The 22,823-nt window shown below is 35.5% G+C and overlaps 1 protein-coding gene and 1 pseudogene across 1 annotated transcript; both read left to right on the top strand.

The window, feature by feature from the left end:
- Positions 1 to 1,789: 1,789 nt before the first annotated feature.
- LOC122724640 (exopolygalacturonase-like) lies at positions 1,790 to 3,257 on the top strand. Its single transcript, XM_043960174.1, has 4 exons — positions 1,790 to 1,921; positions 2,005 to 2,310; positions 2,430 to 2,945; positions 3,031 to 3,257. Exons 1-4 carry the CDS (start codon positions 1,790 to 1,792, stop codon positions 3,253 to 3,255), a joined length of 1,179 nt encoding a protein of 392 aa, XP_043816109.1. The 3' UTR covers positions 3,256 to 3,257.
- Positions 3,258 to 11,425: 8,168 nt separating this feature from the next.
- LOC122724641 overlaps positions 11,426 to 22,823 on the top strand; it is a 52,034-nt pseudogene continuing 40,636 nt past the window's right edge.

Below are 22,823 nucleotides of genomic sequence, written 5' to 3' on the forward strand. Positions count from 1 at the left end.
TGGAGGATGAAACATTTTTGTATCTCGATTTGATCTCTTTTCTCAACCTCCTCACGGTTTTCTCGATTCCTTGTTTGAAGTTGAGTCTACCCAAAGGATTAGAATGTGCCATTCAAAAGAATTACTAAAATAATTAAAACTATATCTTAGCAATGGCGCTAAGATTTAGTAGGTGTCGAGGCCACCAAAAATAAATTTCTACTTTTCTAAATCAAACTAAATTGCGATAGTGGTGAGCAGGGTTTGTCCTATAGAGATTGGAAGGAAGTTAATTCACTTGCAAGACAAAATAAAAATAAAAATAAAATGGGAGTTTTAAAAAGCAAGGAATTAAATATTACTTTAATGAGAATTAACCTAAACCAACTAAAAGAAGTAAAGTAATTAGATTTAAGCGAGAAAATCAATATGAGATTAATTCACTGAAAGTTTAATCTCAGTTTTAGTCTTATTGGTTGATCATAGATGCAAAAATAATTTCTAATTATTTATAGATAAAATAGTTATAGATGTCGAAGAAACTTTAGTCACTCAATCTTAATTTTTAAACTAGCTAAGAGATATTCGTTAACTAGCTTTAGCTTTTGAAAAGTAGTAGGAGACGCTATTATAATTTAATCCAATTACTACATGAGGAATTAGAAGAACTTGATTCTAACTAATAACACAAAAGCTCGATTCATTTTAGTCTGATTATTTTGTTCCTTAGGAAGGCTTTACTTAAACTAATTCACCACTAATTTCATATTAAACTAAAATAATTATGAATTTAATCAACTTGAATAATAATATATTATCCTATTGATTGAGCAATGACACCTTAATGCTACAATCAATAGAACAATAATAAATAATAGGTACAAAAACAATATAAATACCAAGAAACATTAAGAAAATAATAAAACCAATTAGATCTCACAACTAAATGAACTAAAACTTCAATTATCCTTCAACTCAAAAGAGAATTTAGCTACATATGTTTATGGTTGAAATGCAATAAGAAAAATGTTTTCAGGCTCTCAAAATTAATCAAGAGTAAAAGATGATGTTGTATATCAAAATAGCATCTTTGTATAGTACTAAAAATCCTAGTTTAGCCTAAATACAAGTAACCAAAATTAGATGGAAAAGTGTATTTAGGTATATCCATGATTTCACTTACATTTTGTGCTTTATTTTTCCTAAAACAATTGAGTTTGATATGTTTTTGCGGATAAGGATCATCAAATTGTGTGTCAAATATGGAATTAGACTCTGATTTCTTTCGTTAGATATGTTATGCCCATAACGTAGTGCATCTGAGACTTAGAGTTTAAGCAAGACTTTGTTCCTTATTTCCTTGTGTCTTTCATTACGCCCATGACTCCCTTAATTTCAGAATTCAGAGTCTAGACATAATTTTTCTCTTTTTATTCTTCAGTCCTTTATTATCTTACTAAAACATCAAAAGTGAAAAAAATCAACCTGTTTAAGTCTTTCTCCAATAAATAATCTTTAGCTTTAAGAATTACATGAGAAATTATCTACATGTCATCATAACCACAACATGAGATTTGGATGATATAACCTATGGTACATTTTGGGAATCTAATTTTAGCTTAGAACATTCAACGTTTCCAAATACAGAGGTTCTAAAAAAATTGCTTAATACCAAATATATAAAATATTATTAGTATTTAGTTAAATTTGGTAAATTTTAGCCTTATAAAGCAGCATGTAGAAAGATAAATCAATTCATCATTCTAAAATCTTTATTAAAAATAAAAGAAGGGAGGAAGCAAAAAAAATAATGGATACTAAAATAATTTTCTCAATTGTATCTCTATTGTTCATAAATTTCTCTCTTGTTCAAGCACAGCCAGCTGTTTTTGATATAACAAAATTTGGTGCAGCACCTGATGGAAAAGCAGATGCAAGTAAGGTATAAACATATAATTCACCCATGAATATTAGGATATTAGCTAAACTTAAAATTCTTACCTTTCTCTTTCCTTTATCTTTTAGGCTATAGCGGATGCTTGGAAAGAGGCTTGCGCAGCAGCAGGATCTAGCAAAATATTGATTCCAGCAGGGAAATTCTTGGCAGGTATAGTGAATGTTACAGGTCCTTGCAAAGGGGCAATAGAGGTAGAAGTTCAGGGAACCGTGCTAGCCCCACCAGAGCTTGCAGGGGGGGATGGTTGGTTTAATTTTAACCATATTGATCAATTCACACTATCCGGAAAAGGAACTTTAGATGGTCAAGGACAAGTTGCATGGAAGGGAGTATCTTGTGACAAAGATCCAAAAAATTGCAAGAAACATCCTATGGTACTTTTTTTTTAGTTTACATGATATTACAAAATCTTACTAATTTAAATTTACCATAAATTGTAATTACGTACCAAAACTTTTCTAAAATGCTTTTATTGCTTTACATTTTTCATCAGAATATAAGGTTTAACTTCATTACCAAAGGCTTAGTTCGTGACATAACGTCTCTTAATAGCAAGTACTTTCACGTCAATGTATTGGGATGTGACGACTTCACATTTGAAGGCTTCAAAGTCAGTACACCTGAAGGTAGCCTTAATACGGATGGAATTCATATTGGGCGATCAAAGGGAGTGACTATATCTAATGCCAAAATAGGCACGGGTGATGATTGTATCTCTATTGGTGATGGAACCGAAAATCTAAAAATCACAAAAGTGGCATGTGGACCTGGTCATGGCATCAGCATAGGGAGCTTGGGGAAGTATGAGAACGAAGATCCTGTTTCCGGAATTACTGTTTCCGATTGCACCCTCACCGGTACAACTAATGGTGTTAGAATTAAAACTTGGCCTGCAATGTTTCCTAATACTGCAACTAATATTCATTTCCAAGATATTACTATGGAAAATGTCTCCAATCCTATTATTGTAGATCAAATGTATTGTCCATGGAACAAATGCAATAAAAAGGTGATAACTGTTCCAAAACAATATATTATTATATGATAATTATTGTTTGTATAAATAATTATTTCTTCTCTTTTTTTTTTTCCAGGAACCATCTAAAGTGAAGATTAGTGATGTTAGCTTCAAAAATATAAAGGGAACTTCTGCAACTGCTCTTACCGTTCAACTTATATGCAGCAGTGGAGTCCCATGTGAAAAAGTGGAACTTGCGAACATTGACTTGACATATAGTGGTCCTGAAGGCCCAGCAAAATCTGAATGCATTGATGTTAAGCCAACAATTGTAGGGAAGATTCCAGAGGGATGCAAATAGAAAGTCACATCTACTGTTACATATTTTTTTGTAGTTAATTATATATAGAGGAACATTAAGTGCTCTCCTACTATTAATATCCGACAATTATTGAGAAAAAAAATTATTTATTATTTTTTTAATCATACCTTGTTGTTACAATTTTTTAACTGATAAAAAAAGAAATCAAATATTGCTATTTTTTTTAAAAAAAATTTGCTAATATATTTTATTATGCGGCATTCTATTTTACATAGCAAAATTATGATTAATTTTATCCGTTGTTTGAAGCTAATAATATAACCCATTATCATATATGGTGTTGATGCTAATTTAAATAAAATTAGCAGTTCAAAATAAAATAGAAAGTTTATTACTGTTTAAATTTTGTTTTAAAAGTTTTAAGTAGAATTTTTATGAGGAAGAAATTATTTAAAGGGTTTAATTTTAACTTATTTTTAACTAATAGTCAATTACAAAAGGAGAATAATCAACGGAAATAGGGTAGCATGCACTTAGGCTAAATTGTGGATGGTTGAGTTGAGTGAATTTTGAGAGAGAGAGGAAAAATAATTAGTGGCTGTAAATTGTTTTTTATCTTATAGTTGACATATGTTGAATACGTTATTTTATAGAAAATTACACTTACACTACTATATTATTTCATATTAGAAATAAGTTCAATTAAGTCTATATACTTTTCCTCAAGACCAAATAAGCGCAATTCAAAATTTAGGACCAATTAAGTTCTTGTATTTTTGTTGCGGGCCAAATAAGTCCTAACAATATAATATAATATTATGTTTTAATAATAAAATATTTTTTTATAATTTAAAAAATATTAAACTTAGTTTTTTTAGTTACCATAAAATTTAAAAAATATTAAGACATAATAAATAAGTTTTAAAATTAAAAAAATGAAGTTTTATCATATAAAAAATATTATTATTAAAAAAATATTTTGTTATTAAAAAATAATATTATATTAAATGATGGCTTATGTGATCCTTGAATAATAGTACAGAGGCTCAATTGACCTAAAATTTAAATTTGACTTATTTGGTTCTCGAGTAAAAGTATAAAGACTTAATTGAGCTTATATCCGTTTCATATTTGCCCGTTAAATACTTTAAATACTTGAAATATAATTGTAATCTATTGAATCCTTAATCTTACAAAAACTGCAAAAATTAAATATAAATTAACCATATAATGGATTATTTATAAAAAGAAGTCAGAAATAGTTTCACTTATTATTAACTGTACTTGAAAATTAGCTAATTGGACTATAAATTTTCATTAAAATGATAACAATATATTCTTCTAACTTTATCAACTTATAAAAATTTATAACACTGTTAGCAAGAATTAGTGCACAACCAACAAAATGTATGATCAATTTTTACTTTTTTTTTTTATAAACCATCAATAATATGACTAATTTGTGTTTAATTATTATCATTTTTATAAGTTTAAGTGTTGAATAGATTGCAATTTTAGTGAAGGTATTCAATAAGTTAATCTCAATTAGTATAGAGATATAAGTGTATATTGAGATATAAAGAGACAATGTTTGTTCATATGTCTTTTATGATATATAGAAAAAAATATTCTCTGTATTGAAGTGGAAAAATAGACTAAAAATATATATTTTTTCTACAAAATTAAATAATACTATATTAATGGGATTAATCGAGTTAAATTGTATTAAGAATAGAATTGAAGGACTAATACTATATGTAGCAGTTTTACAGGAGAATAAGGGTATATTTGGTTTAATGGTTAAATATAATTTCTAGTTGTTCCCAAAACTTTAATTCTCAATACAACATGCCAAATTATCAAATGTTTTGAAAATTTTATTATAATACAAATTATATTTTATAATTTCTTAAATCTCATTCAAAACACTTATATCTCCTTTTGTGTTGAAGCCTGAATTCCCTACGCCATAGTATACTCATCAAATAGGAAACAAAGGATGTAAGCTCACCCTCTGCCAAGAGACAAGATTTTAATGTTCCATAATGTCCAATAGAAAAACACTAATATATATTCTATTTTTACTTTTTTTTCCTATAATTTGTTTAAAAAAATGTATTAGAAAACAAAAATTTGACAATCGAGATTTTTAATATGAAAAATTATAACAATACCCTTTGATTAAAAATTGCTAAAACGTTTGAAAATTTGGTATGCCGTGCTACAAAATAAGATTTTAGAAAATTATAAAATGGCATAGAATGTTTGGATTTTCATATCAACAACCCTATTTAGAGAAAAAATAGTTATTCTATATGGCATGTCAGACCACGAAAACATAATAAAGAATGACACGTGTTATACCATGCAAATATAAACACTTTCCCAGCTTTAATTTTTAAATTTATATAAAATCAATAAATAAATGTTTGGTATTTGGCCTTTAGTTTTAAGAATTAAATATTTGGATAAATCAGAAAGACTTACAAAATTTGACTTCTCATACTAATTTTCCTATATAAAATAAATAATATGGGTATATATTAAGTTATTTTTTGTTGAAATAGAAAAAGTATTAATTAATTATACAACATATATAGTAAATAAAATATAACTTATTCATGTAACAATTAATTTAAAATTAAAAAAGAACATAATAAATAATAAATTCTAAAAGATAAATTTCATTTAAATAGAAAAAATAAAGTCAAATCAGCTACAGGCTCAAAAGAATTAAAAAGGACATTATACTTAGAGTCAAATTAAAATGCAGATGATAGCCACAGGCTCAATATTTTTCATGTTCTTGTTTATGTATTCCTTTTCTTGCTTCTTTAAATTTAATATTTGATTGCAGATACTCTAAATGCAAGAAAAGTTGGTCCAAAAATAATTTCGCCCTCTCTCCTCATGTGGTGACTGAGCCTAAAGGTGGGTAATGTAACTATCTTTTGCATCATCAACTAATGAGAAATGAAAGGCCCTCAGCTTAATATGTTCTTCGAAAACTCATTATGTCTCATATTGGAGCATGCAATACGGAACTCAAGCACCCATGAGGATCTTCTGTTTCACGTCCTCAAAAGATAAGGAGTAGATAAATCAATCATGACTTTAGCTTAAGTGTTGCACTTAGTTCTTAATAGTTGATACAAAGTGGTTGGGAATCAACAACATTGTTGACATCATTGATTGCTTGATTATTAGCCATATTTTTCTCAATTTCAAATTCATTAAAAGAATTGTTTGGGTCAGATATTGTTTCTTCTGTGCCCATGATTTGTTCCCTCGACAGCAACCAATACCTCTTTGTTAGACTTGGAGGATGAAACATTTTTGTATCTCGATTTGATCTCTTTTCTCAACCTCCTCACGGTTTTCTCGATTCCTTGTTTGAAGTTGAGTCTACCCAAAGGATTAGAATGTGCCATTCAAAAGAATTACTAAAATAATTAAAACTATATCTTAGCAATGGCGCTAAGATTTAGTAGGTGTCGAGGCCACCAAAAATAAATTTCTACTTTTCTAAATCAAACTAAATTGCGATAGTGGTGAGCAGGGTTTGTCCTATAGAGATTGGAAGGAAGTTAATTCACTTGCAAGACAAAATAAAAATAAAAATAAAATGGGAGTTTTAAAAAGCAAGGAATTAAAGATTACTTTAATGAGAATTAACCTAAACCAACTAAAAGAAGTAAAGTAATTAGATTTAAGCGAGAAAATCAATATGAGATTAATTCACTAAAAGTTTAATCTCAGTTTTAGTCTTATTGGTTGATCATAGATGCAAAAATAATTTCTAATTATTTATAGATAAAATAGTTATAGATGTCGAAGAAACTTTAGTCACTCAATCTTAATTTTTAAACTAGCTAAGAGATATTCGTTAACTAGCTTTAGCTTTTGAAAAGTAGTAGGAGACGCTATTATAATTTAATCCAATTACTACATGAGGAATTAGAAGAACTTGATTCTAACTAATAACACAAAAGCTCTATTCATTTTAGTCTGATTATTTTGTTCCTTAGGAAGGCTTTATTTAAACTAATTCACCACTAATTTCATATTAAACTAAAATAATTATGAATTTAACCAACTTGAATAATAATATATTATCCTATTGATTGAGCAATGACACCTTAATGCTACAATCAATAGAACAATAATAAATAATAGGTACAAAAACAATATAAATACCAAGAAACATTAAGAAAATAATAAAACCAATTAGATCTCACAACTAAATGAACTAAAACTTCAATTATCCTTCAACTCAAAAGAGAATTTAGCTACATATGTTTATGGTTGAAATGCAATAAGAAAAATGTTTTCAGGCTCTCAAAATTAATCAAGAGTAAAAGATGATGTTGTATATCAAAATAGCATCTTTGTATAGTACCAAAAATCCTAGTTTAGCCTAAATACAAGTAACCAAAATTAGATGGAAAAGTGTATTTAGGTATATCCATGATTTCACTTACATTTTGTGCTTTATTTTTCCTAAAACAATTGAGTTTGATATGTTTTTGCGGATAAGGATCATCAAATTGTGCGTCAAATGTGGAATTAGACTCTGATTTCTTTCGTTAGATATGTTATGCCCATAAGTAGTGCATATGAGACTTAGAGTTTAAGCAAGACTTTGTTCCTTATTTCCTTGTGTCTTTCATTACGCCCATGACTCCCTTAATTTCAGAATTCAGAGTCTAGACATAATTTTTCTCTTTTTATTCTTCAGTCCTTTATTATCTTACTAAAACATCAAAAGTGAAAAAAATCAACCTGTTTAAGTCTTTCTCCAATAAATAATCTTTAGCTTTAAGAATTACATGAGAAATTATCTACATGTCATCATAACCACAACATGAGATTTGGATGATATAACCTATGGTACATTTTGGGAATCTAATTTTAGCTTAGAACATTCAACGTTTTCAAATACAGAGGTTCTAAAAAAATTGCTTAATACCAAATATATAAAATATTATTAGTATTTAGTTAAATTTGGTAAATTTTAGCCTTATAAAGCAGCATGTAGAAAGATAAATCAATTCATCATTCTAAAATCTTTATTAAAAATAAAAGAAGGGAGGAAGCAAAAAAAATAATGGATACTAAAATAATTTTCTCAATTGTATCCCTATTGTTCTTAAATTTCTCTCTTGTTCAAGCACAGCCTGCTGTTTTTGATATAACAAAATTTGTTTAAAAAAATGTATTAGAAAACAAAAATTTGACAATCGAGATTTTTAATATGAAAAATTATAACAATACCCTTTGATTAAAAATTGCTAAAACGTTTGAAAATTTGGTATGCCGTGCCACAAAATAAGATTTTAGATTAAATTATAAAATGGCATAGAATATTTGGATTTTCATATCAACAACCCTATTTAGAGAAAAAATAGTTATTCTATATGGCATGTCAGACCACGAAAACATAATAAAGAATGACACGTGTTATACCATGCAAATATAAACACTTTCCCAGCTTTAATTTTTAAATTTAGATAAAATCAATAAATAAATTTTTGGTATTTGGCCTTTAGTTTTAAAATTAAATATTTAGATAAAATCAGAAAGACTTACAAAATTTGACTTCTCATACTAATTTTCCTATATAAAATAAATAATATGGGTATATATTAAGTTATTTTTTGTTGAAATAGAAAAAGTATTAATTAATTATACAACATATATAGTAAATAAAATATAACTTATTCATGTAACAATTAATTTAAAATTAAAAAAGAACATAATAAATAATAAATTCTAAAAGATAAATTTCATTTAAATAGAAAAAATAAAGTCAAATCAGCTACAGGCTCAAAAGAATTAAAAAGGACATTATACTTAGAGTCAAATTAAAATGCAGATGATAGCCACAGGCTCAATATTTTTCATGTTCTTGTTTATGTATTCCTTTTCTTGCTTCTTTAAATTTAATATTTGATTGCAGATACTCTAAATGCAAGAAAAGTTGGTCCAAAAATAATTTCGCCCTCTCTCCTCCTGTGGTGACTGAGCCTAAGGTGGGTAATGTAACTATCTTTTGCATCATCAACTAATGAGAAATGAAAGGCCCTCAGCTTAATATGTTCTTCGAAAACTCATTATGTCTCATATTGGAGCATGCAATACGGAACTCAAGCACCCATGAGGATCTTCTGTTTCACGTCCTCAAAAGATAAGGAGTAGATAAATCAATCATGACTTTAGCTTAAGTGTTGCACTTAGTTCTTAATAGTTGATACAAAGTGGTTGGGAATCAACAACATTGTTGACATCATTGATTGCTTGATTATTAGCCATATTTTTCTCAATTTCAAATTCATTAAAAGAATTGTTTGGGTCAGATATTGTTTCTTCTGTGCCCATGATTTGTTCCCTCGACAGCAACCAATACCTCTTTGTTAGACTTGGAGGATGAAACATTTTTGTATCTCGATTTGATCTCTTTTCTCAACCTCCTCACGGTTTTCTCGATTCCTTGTTTGAAGTTGAGTCTACCCAAAGGATTAGAATGTGCCATTCAAAAGAATTACTAAAATAATTAAAACTATATCTTAGCAATGGCGCTAAGATTTAGTAGGTGTCGAGGCCACTAAAAATAAATTTATACTTTTCTAAATCAAACTAAATTGCGATAGTGGTGAGCAGGGTTTGTCCTATAGAGATTGGAAGGAAGTTAATTCACTTGCAAGACAAAATAAAAACAAAAATAAAATGGGAGTTTTAAAATGCAAGGAATTAAAGATTATTTCAATGAGAATTAACCTAAACCAACTAAAAGAAGTAAAGTAATTAGATTTAAGCGAGAAAATCAATATGAGATTAATTCACTAAAAGTTTAATCTCAGTTTTAGTCTTATTGGTTGATCATAGATGCAAAAATAATTTCTAATTATTTATAGATAAAATAGTTATAGATGTCGAAGAAACTTTAGTCACTCAATCTTAATTTTTAAACTAGCTAAGAGATGTTCGTTAACTAGCTTTAGCTTTTGAAAAGTAGTAGGAGATGCTATTATAATTTAATCCAATTACTACATGAGGAATTAGAAGAACCTGATTCTAACTAATAACACAAAAGCTCGATTCATTTTAGTCTGATTATTTTGTTCCTTAGGAAGGCTTTACTTAAACTAATTCACCACTAATTTATATTAAACTAAAATAATTATGAATTTAATGAACTTGAATAATAATATATTATCCTATTGATTGAGCAATGACACCTTAATGCTACAATCAATAGAACAATAATAAATAATAGGTACAAAAACAATATAAATACCAAGAAACATTAAGAAAATAATAAAACCAATTAGATCTCACAACTAAATGAACTAAAACTTCAATTATCCTTCAACTCAAAAGAGAATTTAGCTACATATGTTTATGGTTGAAATGCAATAAGAAAAATGTTTTCAGGCTCCCAAAATTAATCAAGAGTAAAAGATGATGTTGTATATCAAAATAGCATCTTTGTATAGTACTAAAAATTCTAGTTTAGCCTAAATACAAGTAACCAAAATTAGATGGAAAAGTGTATTTAGGTATATCCATGATTTCACTTACATTTTGTGCTTTATTTTTCCTAAAACAATTGAGTTTGATATGTTTTTGCGGATAAGGATCATCAAATTGTGTGTCAAATATGGAATTAGACTCTGATTTCTTTCGTTAGATATGTTATGCCCATAACGTAGTGCATCTGAGACTTAGAGTTTAAGCAAGACTTTGTTCCTTATTTCCTTGTGTCTTTCATTATGCCCATGACTCCCTTAATTTCAGAATTCAGAGTCTAGATATAATTTTTCTCTTTTTATTCTTCAGTCCTTTATTATCTTACTAAAACATCAAAAGTGAAAAAAATCAACCTGTTTAAGTCTTTCTCCAACAAATAATCTTTAGCTTTAAGAATTACATGAGAAATTATCTACATGTCATCATAACTACAACATGACATTTGGATGATATAACCTATGGTACATTTTGGGAATCTAATTTTAGCTTAGAACATTCAACGTTTCCGAATACAGAGGTTCTAAAAAAATTGTTTAATACCAAATATATAAAATATTATTAGTATTTAGTTAAATTTGGTAAATTTTAGCCTTATAAAGCAGCATGTAGAAAGATAAATCAATCCATCATTCTAAAATCTTTATTAAAAATAAAAGAAGGGAGGAAGCAAAAAAAAATAATGGATACTAAAATAATTTTCTCAATTGTATCTCTATTGTTCATAAATTTCTCTCTTGTTCAAGCACAGCCAGCTGTTTTTGATATAACAAAATTTGGTGCAGCACCTGATGGAAAAGCAGATGCAAGTCAGGTATAAACATATAATTCACCCATGAATATTAGGATATTAGCTAAACTTAAAATTCTTACCTTTCTCTTCCCTTTATCTTTTAGGCTATAGCGGATGCTTGGAAAGAGGCTTGCGCAGCAGCAGGATCTAGCAAAATATTGATTCCAGCAGGGAAATTCTTGGTAGGTATAGTGAATGTTACAGGTCCTTGCAAAGGGGCAATAGAGGTAGAAGTTCAGGGAACCGTGCAAGCCCCACCAGAGCTTGTAGGGGGATGGTTGGTTTAATTTTAACCATATTGATCAATTCACACTATCTGGAAAAGGAACTTTAGATGGTCAAGGACAAGTTGCATGGAAGGGAGTATCTTGTGACAAAGATCCAAAAAATTGCAAGAAACATCCTATGGTACTTTTTTTTTAGTTTACATGATATTATAAAATGTTACTAATTTAAATTTACCATAAATTGTAATTACGTACCAAAACTGTAATACCCGGTTAGAGTCCGGCATCAGAATTCCTGTAGTCCGGTGGAATCTCGGGTGTCGGGACCCTCTAGAAGGGTAATACATATGTTTTTAAGCGTTTTAAAGTATGTTTTAATGTTTTAAGTATAAAGGAAAATGAGTTTTTCAAAGAAAAGCAACAAGGGAGAAAATGGCAAGTTCGGCCGCCGAAAGTGAGTTTCGCCGTCGAACCTTGCATGGTTTCGGATTCACGTTCGGCTGCAGAAGGTGGTCTGGCCAGCCACCTATAAAAGGGCCAAAGGTCGGTGGTAGGATGATATTTTGCTTCCATCTTCAGCCAGAGGTGAGTCCAAGCCCTTCCCAAGTTGACTTTCATGATCTTCATGTTTTTCACCAAATCTTTCAAGGTTTTTAAGAGTTTTGATGTTGTTTTGATGTTTTGAGCAAAGAAGGTAAGTTTGGAGGTTTGGAGATTTTGAGAGAGGATTCCTTCATATCTCCACGTTGGGATCGTTTATTCTCTTGTTTGGAAGAGGTAAGTGAAGATCCTGAACTTCCTTTCTTGATTTTTGAAGGTTTTATGGAAGTTTTATGGGTAGTATGCATGATTTGGTTCAGGTGAGGCTTTTGAAGATTTTTGTGTATAAGCATGTTTAAGTGTTGTTTGATATGTTTTTTTGAGGTTTTAGGATAGCTTTGGACCTCTTTATGCATGATATATGGTATATGCTAGTTGGGAGTAGTTGATATGCATGTTGGGTAAGTTTTGGGTGAGTTTTGCATGAAACAGAGCAAGTTTCTGCCCAACAGGCAAAGTCAGGTTCGGCCGCCGAAGGAAGGTTCGGCCGCCGAACCCCTTGTGGAGGCAGTTTCGGCTGCCAAAGCTTGCCTCCAAAAAATTGGACTTTCATCTCTGGAGGCAAGGTTCGGCCGCCGAAGGTGCCGCCGAAGGTTAAGTTTCGTCTCTGGACGAGACTTTCGGCTGCCAAAGGTGCCCCCGAATGTTAGTAAGAGACTTTCGGCCGCCGAAAGAAGAGGTTCGGCCGCCGAAAGTGCATGAGTTTCGTCTCTGGACAGGACTTTCGGCCGCCGAACCTGCCGCCGAAGGTGCCCTGTCCAGCCTTCTTTTGCATGTTTTATGTGATAGTTTTAGGATCTTTTAGAGGGGTTTCGGGGAGTTTCTTAGAGTTGTTCTTGTGTTAGTTTGGTCCCTCATTTGAGTCCACCTGTGTAGGAACGGACTAGAGGAACCAGAGAGATCAGCAGTGAGCACTGCTTCTGAACCTGCAGAGTTAGTTTAGAGTCAGCCAAGGTGAGTGGAACTAAACTTAACTATTTTAATATGAGAAATTAAATGCTTTTAGCATGTTTCATGCATCATGACCATGTTATAGGTTGATTGCATTAGTTACCACGAATATGTCGCATTGCATACTATGTTGTTGATGTGGGTAAATGCTGGATGATCCAATAGTCCCTGGCAAGATGTCCAGTGAGCCTTTGACTACGCCCTGGCATATGTTATGTTTACAGAAAGTCCAGTGAGCCTTTGACTACGCCCTGGCACAAAAAGGGACGCCAAGACCAGGTGCCTAATAAGGCCCTGGGGCAGTGTAAGTTATGTTATGTTACAGGAAGTCCAGTGAGCCTTTGACTACGCCCTGGCATATGTTATGACGATGGGACTACTTGGTGACAGGTTTACCCTTGATGTGGCTTGTCTGTGCTATGATGCATTCCATGAGATCATGTTTTGATCACCTGTTTTATAGTTCTGCTCATTGGGCTAGTATAGCTCATCCCTCTCCCTTAACCCCAGTTTTGCAGGTTCAGGGTCCAGAAGTGTCAGCAGGGAACAGAGAAAGAGAAGAGATATGTAATAGTTAGTGTGGACATGTATTTGTTAAAGAGATAGTGTATAATGTACAGTGTATAGAATGGTGCTTGATTATAAGAGTTGTAATCCTTTTGTATACATGATATTTTTATGTAAATGTTTTATTGTATAGGTATGAAAACCAGGCTTAACACAGTATGAGTTTAGCCCACCTAGAGCAAAGTTGAGAGCTCTAGTAGGGGTTTACAGTTCAGAGTGAGTGCATGCACAGGTTAAGCCTTAGAAAAGAAGAAAGTTTTAAATTTTTACTGAAAATGTATGATCATGTATGGGATTTCACAGGTTCACAGAGTTCACAGCAGGCTTGCTACGGGTCCCGGCGGCCTTAAGCCGATCTAGATCCTAGCGCCGGTAGCAGTTCAATTTCCAGGCTGTTACAGAGTGGTATCAGAGCACAAGGTTCACTTGGTCGGACCTATAGAGAGAGAGTCGGGCTCATAGAGGTCACAGATGGTCAAGCACTATAGGAAAACATGTCCACTAGGATAGGATGTCAGTCCTGTCTTTATGATGATGTGAAATGCCATGATTCATGCATGTGCATTATATTATATGTGATGTATGCTTGAGGTTCATGTGTTCCCACATGGACTATATGATGCTGATGTGCTATGTTATGTGCTGTTTTCCAGTGAGTTAAGATGCAAGGAACTTGTCGATCTGCAAGATTGACTGGAGTCCCACCAGGAAGTGAGGGTACAGCTGCTCGTCCTCCTGCATTGCCAAGGGCAAGATCTTACAGGTCAAGCAGTGAGGGAACGTCACGAGACCCTAGAAGGTCTTTTGACGAGAGCAGAAGAGGGGTAGACAGAGGAGGAAGATCAGAGGAAGTGAGAGAGGCTGTGGATGTTGACCAGAGTAGAGATGAAAGCATGGGTATGGAAAGGTCTGAAGAAGGTATGGGGGAGTCCTAGGGAGGCGCACAGGCCTCGGGGTTTGGCTATCCACCCTTTCCACAGGGCCCCGGGTATCCGATGGGAGGTACGTCGGATTACTCCAGCTTCGCCCCATATCCACCCTATATGCCTTATATGCCTTATCCATCCTTTTATCCACCATATCCCATGTATCCACCCCCACCTTTTCAATCAAGTCCAGCACAACCTGAATCCAGAGAAACAGTACCTCCACCTCCACCACCTAAACCAGCAGCCCCTGTTGTTGAAGCACAGCAACCTAGTTCTTCAGGGGGAAACAAGGTGAAGATGACAGAGTACTTGAAGTTGGATGCTCCTAAATTCAACACGGGAGACGATCCCTTTGAGTATCTCAGTGCAGTCAGAATGATAACTAGTGAGTTGGGAGCTGAGGACAGCAGAGCCATTGAGATGGCAGGGTTCACATTGAAGTGCAAGAAAGCTAGGGAATAGTTCAAGAACTATGTGGACCCCAGAATAGACAGTATGACGTGGGAAGAGTTCGCCAATGAGTTCGCAGGGTGGGCTTTTCCTGACAGTTCCAGGGAAATGAAGGTTGTGGAGTTCGAGCAGTTGAGACAAACAGAGGAGATGAGCGTAGATGAGTATACGGATAAGTTCCTGGAATTGTTACCATACGTGGGTCAGGCGTATGATACCGATCAGAAGAAGGCAAGGAGATATGCCATAAGGCTTCATCCCAGGTATTTCTCCTTGATCCTTCCAGCAGAGAAAGAGAGTTTCCACTCGATAGTGGATGCAGCTAGGAAGATGGAAGCCAATGCCATTATACAGGGAACAGTGAAATAGTCTAAGGCACAGTCTTCTGGTTCTAAGCCAGTTTCCTCCTCACAGAGTACAGCAGGTGCGAGCAAGAAGAGATGGGATAGACCAAGGGGTAAGAAGGGCAAGTTCTGGAACAGGATTAGATCTGGTCTGGGAATGGGTAGTGGCTCCAGCTCTGGCACAGACAGTCAAGTATGCAAGAAATGTGGGAAACCACACAGAGGAGTTTGTCTGATGGGAACTACAGCCTGCTATAGATGTGGGCAGGAGGGACATATTGCACGGGAATGTCCTCAGGCGACCTTAATGGCACCATCCCAGCAGATGACCTCAGGCAGTGTGGTACAGCCAGTAGCTTCAGCCGTACCTCAGAGTAGTGGCAGAGGCAGAGGAAGAGGGTCAGCCTCTTCATCAGGGATGGGTTCCTGAGGTGCAGGTCCGTCAGCCCCAGCACGGATTTTCACCATGACTCAGCAGGAAGCGGACACGTCGAACACAGTGGTGTCAGGTAATCTCATCATTGGGTGTTCCGAGGTGTATGCTTTGATGGACCCCGGTGCTTCTCACTCTTTCATTGCTTCTAGAGCCGTAGAGAGATTGGGTTTGATAGTCTCTGAGTTAGAGTGTCCTCTTTGGGTTAGTGGACCCAAGTGTGATCCATCCTTGGCAGAGTCAGTCTGTCGGTTCAGTCCAGTATGCATAGAGAGTAGATACCTTCCAGCTGACCTAGTGGTTCTAGAGTTGACGGATTTTGATGTCATTCTAGGGATGGACTGGTTATCTACGTATAATGCTACCTTGAACTGCAGAGACAAGGTAGTCAGTTTCAGAGACCAGGATGGGTCAGAGTGTGTCTTCAGAGGAGACAGAAGGGGGACACCTAGGGGTTTGATATCAGCCCTTCAGGTTCGTAGGTTGTTGAGGAGGGGTTGTCAGGGGTTCCTAGCTCATGTGAGGCAGCTAGACAGTCAGGTTAGAGAACCATCCTCTGTGCCAGTTGTTAGAGAATTCCCAGATGTGTTTCCTGAAGAACTTCCAGGACTACCACCTGATAGGGAAATAGAGTTCGAGATAGAGTTGATGCCTGGTACCAGATCGATCTCTATTCCTCCCTACAGGATGGCACCAGCAGAGCTGAGAGAGTTGAAAGGGCAGTTACAGGAGTTGGTAGATAAGGGTTTCATCAGCCCGAGTACCTCACCTTGGGGTGCTCCAGTACTGTTCGTCAGGAAGAAGGATGGATCTCTTAGACTTTGTATCGACTACAGGCAGTTGAACAAAGTCACTACCAAGAACAAGTATCCTCTACCTAGGATCGATGATCTATTCGACTAGCTGGCAAGAGCAGGTTGTTTCTCTAAGATAGATCTGAGGTCCGGATACCTCAGTTGAGAATCAGGGAAGAAGATGTATCCAAGACAGCTTTCAGGACCAGATATGGGCATTATGAGTTCCTGGTAATGCCGTTCGGGTTGACTAACGCCCCTGCAGCATTCATGGATCTCATGAACAGAGTTTTCAGGGAGTACCTGGATCACTTTGTGATTGTCTTTATAGATGATATCTTAGTGTACTCCAAGAATGCAGAGGAGCATGCCCAGCATCTGAGGATAGTCTTACAGACTTTGAGAAAGAATGGCTTGTATGCCAAGTTCTCTAAGTGTGAGTTCTGGCTGAGGAGCATTTCCTTTTTGGGGCATGTAGTATCAGATGAAGGCATAGCAGTGGACCCCAAGAAGGTAGAGGCAGTAGCCAACTGGCCTACTGATAGGCGGTTGTCGAAGCCGTAAAAAATAAACCTATTAAACGATCAACAATAAACTTGTAGATAGTGGCAATAGGGTCGAACCACAGGGAATTGACACTATGAATTTTCCTAATAATGACTTGGTCAAGTAAATAACAAGTAAATAAAACAGGGGGGTTTGAGTTGATGGATTAACACTAAATAGCAAAAGAAAGCAATAATTTAAAGATGAGTAAATCAATAAGAGAAAAGCTTCTAGTTGAAGTATGGTTCTTATTTCAGATTGTTTAGAATTGATCCTTGATTCTTTAACTCTCCTATTTATTCCAATAAATTAGTTTTGGATGTGGAAGACGCTTCTCACAATCCAAATTCCTCCTTAGTTCTAGTTTGATTAGGAAACGTTCGCTAATCAAACACTAGTTAACAAGTTGCCAAGGAACGTCCTTGGGGCATTATAGCATCGAACAACTGTTAACTGCATTAAGACTTAGATAAACCTAATTCTAACCTTGCCAACCGCGTGGTCAAGTTTAGATCATGCAATTTGATTAAATGTGAGTTTAAATATTCTAAGCAATTACGGACCAAAATTATTTAAACAATTATTACTCAAGCAATTAAAAGCAATGGGCCCTTATTGATTCTAAAAGTAAAGCAACAATTATAGCAAGATCAAATTGCATAAATATTGGAAATAAATAGAAGTTTAACAATGGAGATTTAAATCTCCCAATTCATCACAAAATCTGAAATTCACCAACTTCAACTAGAATAGAAGGAGTTTAGCCACTCATGGTGGACTAAATACACAAAAAGATGAAAAGAAAAGAAAAGTGAAGATGCTGGAGAGTTTCTGGCGAGTTGAATTGCTGATCAGAAGATGCTTTTGCTGGTTTGGAGGCTCTCCTTTTATAGCTGCAGATTTCCATCCATCTAGGGTTTTAAAATCCCTTTTTGATTTGGTGTTTGACTCCTCTTTTGATGTTGAATTTAATTGCAATTGGAATTCCTTGGATGAGAAGTTCTTTTCGTGGCTCTTGGATTTGTATTGATAGTGATTGAGTTGGATTTGGACTTCTGAAAATTCGGATTTCTGTTTTCTGCCCAATTTCCCGCTCTGCTGTCAGTTTCTGCTGTGAAAGTGATTTGCCCGGTGATTTGACCAGTTTCTTCAAGTGATTGGGCAAATCACAGACCTGATCACGTTTCTACGAGTCAGTTCTCTCTGTCTTCTGCGAGTGATTTGGCCAGTGTCTTCGAGTGTCCTGGGCAAATCACTGCCCATATCACTTCTGCCTGTTGCCTCCAGGTTTCTGCTTCAGCTTGATCTGGGCAGATCACTGGGCAAATCACTGACCCAATCACTTTTCTATCAATTTTCTGCACTTTTTCTCCAATTTTCCAATTTCTTCCTTTTCTGTAAAAACAAGATAGAAACCATAAATTAAACTAAAAAATGTGTAAATAAACAATAAAAAAGATAATAAAAATGTGACTAATTTATGCTTGGTCAAATACCCCCACACCTAGCTTTTTGCTTGTCCTCAAGCAACAAATAACTTAGCCAATCAAGCCCCCTTTTTCCTTAGAGCCTAAGTACCACTTAATCAGCCCCCCCTAGACTCCTAATCTGAATTATCACAGTATAGAGTACATGCACTAAGGTCATCCTCTCCTTTCCTTGTTTCCTTTCACCTACCATGGTCAAGAGAAAGGTTTTTGAATCAATCATGCTTATTCCTTTATGTTAGTTTTAATGCAACCCCTAGGAGTGACTTGCCACCTTCTCTCTTTCTCTTTTTTATTTAATTTATATTTTTATTTTCAGCAGCACTTATTCTTATCCTTGCCTGAAAAAGTCACTAACCTTTTTACGCGATTGTGTACATGGGTGATACACCCCCGGTTACTCAGTTAGTCACTTGTTCAAGTGGCTACTAGCTCTGTTCATAGTCTAGACCATCGAAACTTATTTGCTTGAAAAAGTTACTGACCTTTTTACGCGATTGTGTACATGGGTGATACACCCCCGGTTACTCAGTCAGTTACTTCTCCAAGTGGCTATTAGGCTCAGTTCATAGTCTTAGACCATTGGAACAAGTTTGTGATTTGTGCTTTGTGCTGGTTTTTCATGATAATTTGGGCAAATCAGCTCATAGGGAGTTACACTAACTTTGTGTTTGCATGTATTTGTATTTTTATTTCCCTTGACCTTAGCAAATTTAAGGATTCAATTCAAGAGAAAAACTCCCTAAGTGAAGGTAACATACTGTGAATGATTCAATTTAGGCTTAAAGGGGTGGTAGATCAATGGGGTCATGAGATAAGGAGACTCTTTTAACCTTGTTATCTATGTTGAGTAGAGCAAAAGCTAAGACAAAAATTCTGTGTGTGTGTGCAAAAAGGGGTAAGAATAATGCAAAAAGAAAAAAGAATAATGCAAAAAGAAAAAAGAAACAAAAAGAAACAAAAAGAAATCAAAAGATGGTGTGATCAGTGAATAAATACTCTCCAGTACCCCCACACCTATCCCAAATATTGTCCTCAATGTTTGAATATATATATATATATATATAGAGAAATGAAGAAGAAAAGGGAAAGGGACTTCCTGGCCTGTGGGTGATTTGACCAGTGACTTGGGCAAGCACTGGTCAAATCACTGGGCAGATCGCTATCTGTCATGGTGCTGGGGCAGAAAATGGTCCACCAGCAGGTCCAACAAGTGCTCCATCCTTTGCATTCGGTCCTCAATCCTACTGAGACGAGCCTCTACTGTCTGGTTGGGGGTTTCGTCTTCAGGTGGCTGAGGAGCATCCTGCTGTGGGGCTGCTGGAGGTGGTTCATTTGCTGGTTCCTGCCCTATTGCCTGTGTTGTCCCCTCTGCTGGTGCTGCTGTGGAGGTCGGCTGCTGAGTGCTGGTGCTTATGGAGGTTTTTTTCCTTTTGAAAATGCGCTCATGGCGAGGTGTTATTGGACCTGCAGGTGCAATGGAAAAAATGTCCCCCACCTTGCAAAGCAACCCCATGTCATCTAATGTGCGTAGGTCCAAGGGGGTTGTCTTGGAAGTGGGGGAAAGGTCAGTATGTGCTGGGTGCAATAATTTGAGATTCACTGCAATGGCAGTGATCAAGGGGCCAAAAATCAGTGGTCTGTTATACTGAATGATGCTGGATAGTTGGGTGGCAACCCAGTATCCAAGATGTATTTTCCTGTGTGTGTTCATGCACCAAAGGATGTATAACTCAGTCCTGGTCAGGATGTTGGAAGCATCCTTCCTCCCAGAAAATGTATAAGCCAGGAATCTGTGGAGGTATTTCATGCTGGGGTTTCTGAGGTATAGGTCCTTGGACCTGGTGGGTGAGTATGAGTCTGGTGGATTATCACTTAATTCCAAGTACACAGAGCTTGGATCAAACTCAGCAGGGAAGTCCCAGGAGGACTGTGGGCATTCACAGCCCATGGCGATGCCAAATTCTTGCAGGGATAAGCGAAATCGCTGACCCAGTAGCCTAAATCCAACGGTGCCTGGTGTGTGTAGATTGTGCATGGCAGCCTTATCAAAATAAAATGTGGTGAAGAACTCATGTGTGAGTTCAAGGAAAGAGGGCATGCGTAGGAAGAAAAAGGTGTCCCAGCCAATAGCAGATGTAACGACCCGGGAATGGACCGTCACCGGCGCTAGGATTCAGGTCGGCATAAGGCCGCCAGAACCCGTAGCAAGCCTGCTATACTCTCTGTGTACCTGTAAAAACTCATACATGATCATATATTTTCTGTGAAAATAAAAACTTTTCTTTCTCTGAACTATGGCTTAACCTGTGCATGCACAATCTCTATACTTTGTACTCTGTACCCCTGACTAGAGCTTGCTCTAGATGGGTTAAATCATACCTGTTAAGCCTGGTTTTTCACCTGTTTGTAAAACAGTTATATAACTTGATCATGTATACAAAAGACTTATAAAATAGAATAACTAAGTCAAGCACACTTTAACTATTTACACAACTAATACATCTCTTTAATATTACATATCCACTCTAACTATTACAAGCTCTCTTTTTTTTTTTATGCACCTCTGACTTGCCCTTGTACAACCTGTATACTGAAACCTGCAAAACTGGGAATAAGGGAGAAGGATGAGCTCTATAGCCCAGTGAGTAGAACAATAAAACCTGTCATTAAAACATGATCTTATGGAATGCATCATATCACAGACAATCCACATCTAGGGTAAACCTGTCACCACATAGTCCCAGTATCTAATCCGTGCCAGGCCGTCGACTGTGGTCTTCCTGTAATGCATACATACATCCATACATACATACACACATATTTTAAATTTCCAGGCCAGTGATGAGGTCCTGGATTTTTCCTGTATAAATAATAAATCTGCCAGGCCATCACATGGGGTCCTGGACTTCCTGTATAAAAACAAACCTGTCAGGCCGTAGAATGGGGTCCTGAACTCTCTATACCTGCCAGGCCGTAGAATGGGGTCCTGGACTTCCTGTCTGGGACTATTGGATCATTCAGCATTCACCCACATCAACAATTAACTATGCAATGCAACATATTCGTGATTTCTAATGCAATCATCCTATGCATACTCATGATGAATGAAATATGCTAAAAACATTACATTTCGTAATTCAAAGAATTAAGTGTAGTTCCACTCACCTCTGACTGACTCTGACTGACTCTGCAGGCTCCTGAAGCGGTACTCACTGCTGAACTCTCTGGTTCCTCTGGTCTGTGCCTACACAGATAGACTTAAATGAGGGACCAAACATACTCTAACATATCTCTAAACATCTCCCCAAAAACCCCTTAAAACACCTTAGAACAACCATGGAAAACATGCAAAGGAAAGCTGGACAGGGCACTTTCGGGGGCACCTTCGGCGGCCGAATGTGCATGACAGATCCGAAAGTCCAAATGTTCGGGGGCAACCTTAGGCAGCCAAAACTGCCTTCAGAAGAGGTTCGGCGGCCGAACTCCCACATTCGGCGGCCGAACCTGAGTTCATCCAGAACTCAGCTTCGTGCACAACCATGCCATCCAAACACTAACCCTCCAAACATGCATCCCACCTCTCCAAACATGCTCTAACACTTAATCATGCATATAGGAGTCTTAAACCACATTAAAACTCCAACCAACAACACACATCAAGCATACATATAGCATAAACGATTTATGCACCCTACTATGCACAACTTATGCATACACATGCATAACTCCCCTTCTCCTTCATCAAGCTTATGTAAAACATGATAAAAACTAAGGATTCACACTTACCGCTTGAGGAACAAAGGCTGGTGTGACTCCAAACTTGAAGAGATGGAGATTCAAGCTTCACACGTTCTTAAACTCCACAACTTCTCAAAACTATCTTAAACTCACTTTAAACTTGTTTTTCTTTGAAAGATTTGATGAGAAACTAGGTAAGTCACTAAGGGGAAGCATGA

This window comes from Manihot esculenta, chromosome 9 (genome assembly GCF_001659605.2).
Source record: "Manihot esculenta cultivar AM560-2 chromosome 9, M.esculenta_v8, whole genome shotgun sequence".
NCBI classification, from domain to species: domain Eukaryota; kingdom Viridiplantae; phylum Streptophyta; class Magnoliopsida; order Malpighiales; family Euphorbiaceae; genus Manihot; species Manihot esculenta.